The 10,137-nt window shown below is 45.4% G+C and overlaps 1 protein-coding gene across 2 annotated transcripts in view; it reads left to right on the forward strand.

Moving 5' to 3' along the window:
* Positions 1 to 9,573, forward strand: part of Pla1a (phospholipase A1 member A) — a 35,023-nt gene extending 25,450 nt beyond the window's left edge. For both annotated transcript variants that reach the window (XM_008842895.3, XM_029568240.1), the window contains exons 10-12: positions 4,348 to 4,456; positions 8,408 to 8,572; positions 9,155 to 9,573. In XM_008842895.3, the coding sequence (XP_008841117.1) occupies positions 4,348 to 4,456; positions 8,408 to 8,572; positions 9,155 to 9,239 (359 nt within the window). In that variant the 3' untranslated portion in view covers positions 9,240 to 9,573. The remainder of the gene's footprint in view (positions 1 to 4,347; positions 4,457 to 8,407; positions 8,573 to 9,154) is intronic.
* The last annotated feature ends 564 nt before the right edge of the window (positions 9,574 to 10,137 follow it).

The raw sequence follows: 10,137 nt of genomic DNA on the forward strand, positions 1-10,137 counted from the left end.
TTTGAAGCTAAGATGCTGGTGAAAGAAGCAAAGAGTCAGTCTCGGAATCCATGAACCACATTAGCAACGAGGCCACTGTTCTGCCCCATGCTATCTGTATCTTCACCAGGGTTGCTCTACTTCCTGGTTTATGTTCATTGTCTTGGGGCCCTCCTGCCTGCTTAATGGTGTGCACAGGACACAAATATGCTAGTTTGGATACTACATTATATGGCTACCCTAATGTGAGCTGATTTTCTCATTAGCTTGTTTTGGCTTCCTGGAGAGGACTTTGTGTGATGTGATTTGGAGCTCAGAGCTCAGATTCACATGGACTAGGTTTGAACCTCAGCTTCTCCAGTTTCCAGCTGAGTCATCAGGAGCAAGTTACTTCACCTTTTCTGAAGTTCAATATCTTTATGTGGAAAATGGGAACAGTAACAGTACCCACATGCAAGAATCAATGCTGTGTAGAGGAAGTTACCAGCATGGTGACCAGAACCCAGTGACTGGAACTCAGTGACTAGTCATTCCCTCCTCTTAGCCAGGGAATTTGGGAGACTACATGGGAATGTTTCTAGCTTCATAGCTACCTGTCAGGAACAAAGTACCTTGCAATCAACTGTGGGCTTTCTACAAAAAGGGAAGTTCTGAGAGGCAAAGTGGTAGGTCTGAGACACACAGCTGAGAGAAGAAAGGATTCAACTCTAGGTCTTCTGACCCTTTCCATGCTAGCTCCTGCCTCACTTTCACTTCTTTCTTCCTTCTTGTCCCTCTCTGGCAACAGCATCCCTTGGAAGTCAGCATGGAGGATGTGGTATCTAATGGTGGAGGCTACACTGCAGGGGCAGGAATCCTGGCTTCTAATTCCAGTCCTAGCATGTTGGCAGCAGTCTGAACTGGCTCCTCTGTGTCTGTATGGCTAAGAATACCCTGGACAGAAAAGCTTGGGAGACTCACGAGGTTAAAATCACTTTAAGGTCCCTGCTGAGAGAGTCACAGAGCCATAGGTTTTTGTTTCATGTTGTGAGACCACCATCTTATAACCCCAGAAACAGGAACAGGGTCTAGTCTGTTCAAAGACCACAAAAGAGTACCAAAACAAAACCCCCAAAAAACAAAAAACCCAAGCCAAATACTTTCTGCCTGCAAGCTCTAAGTCTTCCATTCAAAGGATAGAAGCAGAGCCTCCCCTCCTTGAGCCAAGTATGTCCCATCTACCTGGGAGGGCTCAGGTGGGGCCAAGAGCTAGCTCTGCTCTGCAGATACTCCTAGGCCATTGTTGGGAAACCCTGCTGTTAGGGTTGTAGTTTCTCCATGTCCGGATAGCCCTGAGGGGCTCGGCACCAAATGGAAAAACTCCCCTTTCCAGCAGGGGGCCTCCTGCTCTCTTCCTGGCTCACCTTGAAGTGCCGCCAAACACAGATGCCGTATCTGAAACATGACCTCTGGCATAGAAACTACCAGGTTTTTTCTATAGGTTTTTTCTATATGATAATCAGGCATTGTCTGATAGTCTGGAAAATAGGAGCCCACTGCCACATGTAAATAAAGCATACTATGAGCACCTATCAACTGAGGCTTTTGCTACTGCCTCCACACTATAAATTCTCTAGTTTTCCCACTAATAAACGGAGCTGTATCACTGCCTGGAGCTGTGTCATTGCTGTTTCACTGCGCCTGGGACCAGCCTGTGATCAGTTTCGCTGGAAGAGCTGTCTTCTGTCAGCTCCCACTGGCTGTTCTGACCCCGTTTGCTGCTTCTGCTCTCCCTGCCCTCGTGGGCTGGTGGCCAACGACCCGCGAGCACAGGGAGAGCCTCCCGCAGCTGGCCCGAGCCTCCCGCAGCTGGCACAGAGCCCACCTGCAGGCCATCATTGCACTGGGCTCCCATGCGCAGCATTTTGGCCTGGTCCGGTTTCAGCAGTGCTCTTGAGGACAGTGGCTACCCTTCTTTTCTGCCAGGCATGTGCCAGCAAGGATAGATCTACCAAATAATAATTTTTAAATGCAATATTAATTTTTCCTAGTTTTTTTACACAGTGCCACCTCTCTATTACCTCACTGAACCCTCACTGTGGCCCTATAAGGTGACCCATAAGGTGACTGAGGGACAAAGAGGTTCAGTGACTTAGACAAGTTGGCATAACTTGTCAGTAGCAGGGTCTGGCCTTAGATCACCCACTTGAGGCTCCATGGGCTATTACTTGAGTCATCTTCCTGTGCAGATTTGATTTCACTACCAGTTCCCATCTACCCAGCATCAGTTCTGACTCTCCTGGAGTTTTCAGGGCAATGTAGAAAAAAGAGAAGCAGATCTGTAGGAAAATTTCTTGATCAATGATACCTGCTAGCATAGGAAGATGTGATATCTCCCACTTGTTAAGCTCAACCTAGGGTATTACATTCCTAAATTACATGCTTAAGCTTTTGTAAGTCAGCTATTTTTTTTTTCTCCATCATAAATATCCACTTCAGTTCAGACCTTGCCCATCCCCATAACAATCCACATCCCACAGTAAACAACTGACAGAAGACTTGTGATACTGTTTTTCTCTTTGAAGAGGCAAGATAGACAACTCTTTCATCTGATGAGTTCTTGGTATCTTGGCACTTGTCAGTGAATCCAGTGAGCTCAGTTGGACCCAGCACTCCTCTAACATAGAACTCGGTATATCTACATCCACTGGATGTTCCCTCAATGGTCAGATGAAAAAAGTATAGGTAGGGGAGGGGCCTAAGGATTACATCTTCATCCCCTACCTATACATCCCCATCACAAAAGGAGCTTGGGAACAGACTGAAGACCAAAGTTACTGCAAAATGCTACCAGGTACACCTACCCCTTAATAAAGACAGAGTGTGTTAGGAAAATTGAAATCCTTCTTGATCCCCCCTTGCTCATCCTTTTTTATTTGAGTGAGGATCTCTCATCAAATCTGATATTCATTGATTAGCTAGGCTGACTGACCAACATGCTCTGGGGAATCTGCCTATCTCCAGCCCCTGTCCCTAGCGCTGGGGTTATCAACCTACATGCCCAGATTTTTACTCAAGTGTTAGGGATCCAAAGTCAGGTTGTGCTTGAGCAGCAAGTGCTTTACCCATTCAGCTATCTCCAGGGATTAAGTTTAAATATGAATTTTGGAGGGGCCTCAGATATTCAAACAATAGCAATATATGATAGATTCTTTTTTATGTTTTCAAGATTACATTATTGGACTGGGTGTGGTGGTGCATGACTTTAATCCCAACCCTCAGGAGGCAGAGGCAGGAGGATCTCTGTGAGAAGGAGGCCAGCCTGGGTCATATTGTGAGTTCCAGGCTGACTGGGACTAGGGAGACCCTGACTGAAAAAAAAAGAGATTACATTATTGGGGCAGTGAGATGCCTCAGCAGCTAAAGGCATCTGTTACCAAGCCTGATGACCTGAGTTCAATCCTTGAAACCCAAATGGTGTAAGGAGAGAACTGACTCCTGCAAGTTCTCTTGTGACCTCCACACAAATGCCAGGACACAAAATAAAATTTGTATTTATTTATTTTTAATGTTGTGCAGTGTGTGTGGAAAGGAGAGGGTGTCAGATACCCTGGAACTGCAGTTACAGACAGTCGTTAGCTGCCATGTGGGTACTGGGTTTCAGACCTGGGTTTTCTGCAACAGCAGTCAGTGCTTTTAACTACTGAGCCATTTTGCCCGTCCAATTTTTTAAAACTACATTTTAAAAATATTTATTATTTGTTATTTTTATTTTATGTGTATGAGTGTATTGCCTGCATATATGTAAGTGCACCCATGTTGTACAATGCCCTCAGAGGTCAGAAAAGAGCATTGGATCCCCTGGAACTGGAGTTATGGACAGTCGTTAGCCACCATGTAGGTACTGGGAATGGAACCCATGTCTTCTACAAGAGCAGCAAGTGCTCTCAACTGCTGAGCCATCTCTCTAGCCTCTAAAAAAAAAAAATATATATAACACCTTTATTTCAACATTTAGACCTGTGTTGATAAAGTTACTGCATAAAAGGTTACATCACTATAAGGTTACCACACAGGAAGGTGTGAAGCACTCTAACATTACAAGTAATAATAAAAACACACTTTCTGAAGGTTTCCTAGGCTAGACACTATCCTAAGGACGTTGTATGCATTCATCAACTCAGTGCTCATTCTAGCCTGTGGGATAGCAGTTTATGCCCAGTTTAGCTTGAGGATACTGAGGGTCTGAGATGACAGGTAACCTGTGTGGCCTACAGAGGCTGTGAGGTAGAGCCAAGTGGGAGGTTCCCAACTGCCCTACTGCTCTGCTGTGCTCACTCCTGGCACCTGTGCCATTGGCCTAGCCTTCTCTGCGCTTTGGTTTCCTAGTGCATCCCAGTCTTGTGGAGTTTTACTTGCAAGAGACAAGAAAAAAGGACACCAGCATCGAGATCACCTTTCTTAGCAGCAATATTACTTCTACGGTCAAGATCATCATGTACGTGAGTGTTCCACATGGCTGGTTCCCTCTTTAGGTGTTCCTCCTCCGTTTATGACTGTTCACACTTAGACATCCCAGGTCAAGCACAGTATGATTACTAAAGGCTGAGCCTAGTCTACCAGGCGTGAGGGCAGTGCCCACTGTAGACCCACCCACAGATACATGCTGGGGAGGGCTCAGGTTTCAGACCAGTACCACTCTGAGAACAGTGTATCCAGATGATAGCAAGCAGGGCTAGCAGGCAGCACCAGTAGATGATCAACACATAGGAATCAGTGCTCAAAATCCAGGCAAAGAGTTGTGTTATGTCAGGGGTGTCAGCAGGAGGGACAGCCTCAGTCTCCATCCCCACAGGGCTGACCAGAGCCTGGGGAACTACTCCTAGGAATAGAAAATGGGACTAGATCAGTTGCCTGGATGGACCCAAGGCAGAGGGCCAGTTAAAGTGTGAGATAAGGGCCAGAAGGGGGTGGTTCCAGCGCCTGAAACTGAGGCTGATCTTTTCCTTTCCTTTTGGAACAGACTTGGCTTGGTAGCTGGGTGTTGTGTGTTGAGGTGGGGGCAGAGGGAGTGTTGGTGGGACCAGGATTGGAGTGAGAGGGTAAAGAACTGCAACTCTAGATGACTACAAACCTGGTAGGAAATAGGAAATCAGGAACAATGGTCTATTTCTTTAAAAAGCAGCTGGGGGAGAGGGCAGTGTGGGGAGGGTCTCAGTGGTTGAGAATGCATACTGTTCTTGCAAAGGGCCTTAGTTCAGTTCCTAGCACCCACATCAGGCAGCTCACAACTGCCTTTATTGGACACCTCTAGCCTCTAAGGGCACCTGAATACACTTGCACGCACCGCCCCCCAGACACATACATAAAATTAAAAATAATAAAAACGAATTTTAAAAAAGCAATTGGTTAAGTTACTACAAACTAGCAGCAAACAATCTAAGGAGACAAGGTCACTGACTCTATTGGGGTCCAGTCAGGAAAACAGAGTCCATGACAAATAGTCCCAAAGAGAGAGGAGAGAATAAGCAAACCATGTGTATATAATTTAAACTATTTGTCTGTAACTATAATTAGCAAACTAATTTTAACTGCACCGAGAAAGCTGAGACAGCAATGGGGAGAGGAGGCAGCGGAGGCAATGCACAGATTAACAGGAGCAGAGCCACTACCACAGTGGGGCCAGCATGACAGAGCCAGGGGCACTGGTAAAGCCCAGGCCTGGCAGGAGCTTGATTACAGGGGAGGTTACAGGACAGGAGCTGGAACCCCACAGGAAGTGTAACCTCTCAACAAGTCCTGTCCCTGGGTCAGGCCTTGCCAGAATCTGCTGGCAAAGTTGCTGAGAAATGGGGTTTGCTGGGGAGTGAACAGAGGGCAAACAAAGAAATGCCTAGTACAGACACTTCAATATACTCACTGGTCCACAGTGACAAATGCTATGAAAGCATGCTAGACAGTGCCATGCTAGACAGTGCTAGAGTAGGTCTGCGGAGGTGACAAGGAGGGAGGGAAGGATTTGAAGGAGTGAGCCAGGCCCTGGGTTAGTGAGATCATGATACACAGATATGCCTGGCAGAGTAGGGTCTAGGGGGAAAGGAGGCTGAAGAGGCAAGTCAGGCCTGGACGAATAAGTTAGGGATCACGATTTCTGTCTTGAGACCAGGTTGGCTACAGATGTGGGAACATTTCTCAGGATGCCCTACTGGAACAGTGCTGTGAGGTGAGACCACCAAGGAGAGCACAGTTCTGAGCACCCAGCTAGTCAGTGTTGCCAATACTGTCCCCCTTCCCGGTTGGTCACACCGCCGCATGAATACACAGGTGCCCACGGAGGCTTGTGGATTGTGGCTGGACCTGTGAGCTGAGTACTTTCTGTTCTATCAGTTAAATGTTGAGTTGTTTCTAGAATGAGTTAGCTCTCCAGCCCATTGGTGAATCAGTGAACACTGGCAGGAGTCAGGGCACTGATACACATTATCCGGAGAGGGTCAAGAAACCCTGCTCCCTCCCTCTCCCCCATTCCACCACCTATCCCCAACCACTCTAGATGCTCTGGGCCTAGGCTACAGCTGAGGCTCCGAAGCCACTTTCAGTGGGTCTCCCTCCAGAAGAAGCCACGTGACTCTTGAAGAGTACATAGAATATATTAGCTTTAACCTTCATTTCTTTTTTTTTTTTAAATTCAGAAATTAGAGAAAGGTGCTAGAGAGAAGTGTGTTCTTCCCCTTACTTTCAATTCTTTATACAACCCCAAGATTTCCTTTTAATTAGAGAAGTTATCTGAGCCAAGCCCTGAAGCTGCTAATATAAAATATCTTTCATATTCCTTATATTTTATAAGGTTCTCAATCTAAGCCATTTCTTTTTTAAAGATCTTGTTTACTTTTATTTTATGTGTATGAGTGTATATTGCCTGCATGTGTGTAAGTGCACCCATGCCATGCAATGCCTATGGAGGTCAGAAGAGGATGTCAGATCCCCTGGAACTGGAGTTAGGGACAGTCGTTAGTCGCCATTTGGGTGTTGGGAAATGAACCCAGGCCCTCTGAAAGAGCAGCCAGTTGCTCTTAACCACTGAGCCATTTCTCCAGCCCCCTCTGACATGTTTTAAAATGCTTCTGAGCAGGGACAGCTTTCAGAGAGCTATATAGGATATTGTTAAAAAAGGAGAAAACAAATTATATGCCTAATTCTGAGTGAAAAAATACAACAATAAGGCATTATCACTCTGAAAAGCCAGAAAGGGAGAGGAAACTACTCAGGGAGAAAGGATACAGTCCACTGACTCCTCCAGGACCCAGGAGACCAGTTCCTTCCACATGTTCCGTGCAGCCCTGATGAACTTTTCTTGGCTTCCCAACCCACATCCTCAAGGCTTGGCTGGGACGGCTGACTCAAGGCAGGCTCCACACTGTCTCACCATTTCTTGCCTTTGTCTGGGCCCTGTAGACGTTAAAAAAAAGATTTATTTGTTTGTTTGTTTCTTATATGTATGTGTGTATGGTTGTGTGAGTTTATATGTATCACAAGCATGCAGGTGCCCATAAAAACCATTGGGGCTCAGAAACCCTGGAGCTAGAGTCATAGGCAGCTGTGAGCCACTTGATATGGGTGTTGGGAACTGAACCCCATTCCTTTGCAAGAATAGTAAGTACTCTTAACCACTGAGCTATCTCTCCAGCCACTTGCAGACCTTTTCAAAGCACCCCAGTAAGCTGTTCACTTAGAGTCCCACCCTCTAAGTGTTTCAGCCACAGTATGTCTGAATCTTGTATAATAATGGGAAACCCAAGTACAAGGCCAAGAGGATGAGTTAAGAGATCCAGATTCTGTTCCTACTGTGCCTTCTGTGCCGAAGGGAATGTATACCAAACCCTGTGGTTCAAGCTCATGGTGGCATGTGAAGAAGCTGGGTTTGTTCTCAGGACTGTGACTCACAGCTACTTTGCCAGGGCAGTTGGCTTTCCCAAACAGGCAAAACCTGAGTTTTTGCTGGGTTTCCTAGCTCTGTCTATCTTCAAGACCTGTGTTATTACAGTTGCTTTTCTACCCACATGATCCTGTCTAGAATAATGCTGAGTAGTCCTTACACTGAAGTCTCTGAGCAGGAAGACCATAAAGAGGGTTCCTATTTCTATATCATTCAGTCTAATCATGAGGCTCTCCTCCACAGGGGAACCTGAGTGTGAGGCAATTTTCTGGATATGAAATTCTAATAGCTACTACTATTTTTCTGCAGTGTTCACTTATTTACTCTTAAACATTAAATATTTCCTGGGTCATGTTCAAAATTGTTAGTCTTATGGGCAGAAGGGTCAGCAAAGGTGACACAAAAGACTGTCGCCATCTTCAAGGAGGGCACCAAGTCCTTTGCCAGCAGAGCCCAGTTGGAGTAAAGGGGAAGTGAGGTGCAAGGCCACAGTGACTCATCCCCTTTTCCTTTCAGACCTAAACAACAGCTTCAGGGGAGGGCAGTCATTGCTCACCCCTACCCTCAGTGCCAGATAAACCAAGTGAAGTTCAAGTTCCAAGTTTCTAGCCGGGTTTGGAGAAAAGACAAGACTACCATTGTGGGAAAGTTCTGCACTGCCCCTCTGCCCGTCAATGACAGGTAATTCACTGTACCTACCCCACCCAGACACCCCCACATACACACACCACCACCACTAAGCACCAGTCCTGGACCTTAGCAGTGTGGCCTGATGAAGTTCAATCTCATTACAGTGATTACTATCTTAGAGCAGAGACTGACAAAGACCCTGGATTTTCCTGAATCTTCTGTAGGGCTACCTTGAGTTGGGGGTTTTAGGAGGGAATCAGAGAGGCTGAACTTTAATTCCCTGTTCTGCACTTGTATATAAGAAATTCTTACATCTGCTCTATACATTTGGTTTTAGGCAAAATTTCACTGGAACAGTTTATCATGGTGGATATCCCCCTCCTAAGCCTCTACTTCAAGTCTGCCATTGGCAACATTCATGGGTGTGGATCTGGAGTCCACTCTCCTCTGCCTTGAGCAGGCATTTCAATGATTAGCCTTACCATCTTGGGCAATCAGAGGATGGGAATCAGCTGTACTGTAGACGAGTGTAGACTCCTTTCACTAGGCATGTTGGGACCACAGAATCCACACAACTTCTGGTTCTTCCTCTTGATAACCAAGAACATGACCTCTGTTGCTCTTTACTTACAGCAAAAATACTGTCTGCTTACCTGAGCCAGTGAATCTTCAAGCAAATGTGCCTGTTTTACAGGACCTGAAAATAGCCTGTGTATAACCTAAGCCTGGGCAGGATGTATTGCCTAGATTTTTTAAGGGAAGTATGGTAAGGGATATGCTTGTGTGTAACTTACACTGTTCCATTACTACTAAGGATGAAGGTCAAAGTCTTGGTCATTTTCCCCATAAGTAGTTACTGTGGAGGGGAGAGATAACTCATTGTACAAAACTTGATCTCGTCATCAACCTACAAAGCTTTCCCTAGATACCATTTCAACTTCCCTATTTCTATGAAACTGTAATTGCTTTATATCCTTAGTTATATACACTTAGGATTCCATGGAGACATTTACAGAGAAAATGTTTTAATAAACTATCATCGAATATATAAATGATTTCATTGTTTTGTTGGAATGGAATTTCATCACATAGAAATCGTTATTGACAGGGCTTTCAAAATGGCTCAGCAGGAAAAGGAACTTGCCACAAAGCCTGACAATCTGAGTTTGGTTCCCTGAATCCACATGGTGTGAGGAGAGAATCAACTCCTACAGGATGTTCTCTGAACTCTATATACACACCGTGACATGTGTGTTGATGCACGAAATAAATGTTAAAACGTGTTTTAAAAAGTGATTTACAGAAGATCACCGTTGCCGTTAGCTGTAATTCATCTTGGAAGAAAATTTCCATTTTTGTAATGGATGATGTATTACAGAGGCTTACAATCTGTGAAGCTCCTAGGAAAAACTGACTGTTGCTATAGTGTATTCACACAATACTTAGCCACAGATGGAGGAAAATAGTTGGACATCTATATCACCTCTTCCAAGGCTCAGGGAATATCACTGAAGAGAGGGCAGAAAGAATGTAAGAGTTGTAAGGGGTTGAGTGTTGCCTATTTCCTCCCAATTAAAAAAATTCTCTCTTGGAGGGAGGAGAGAGACTCATGAGAC

This window comes from Nannospalax galili, unplaced genomic scaffold, assembly GCF_000622305.1.
Source record: "Nannospalax galili isolate Female #2095 unplaced genomic scaffold, S.galili_v1.0 scaffold18, whole genome shotgun sequence".
Lineage (NCBI taxonomy): Eukaryota > Metazoa > Chordata > Mammalia > Rodentia > Spalacidae > Nannospalax > Nannospalax galili.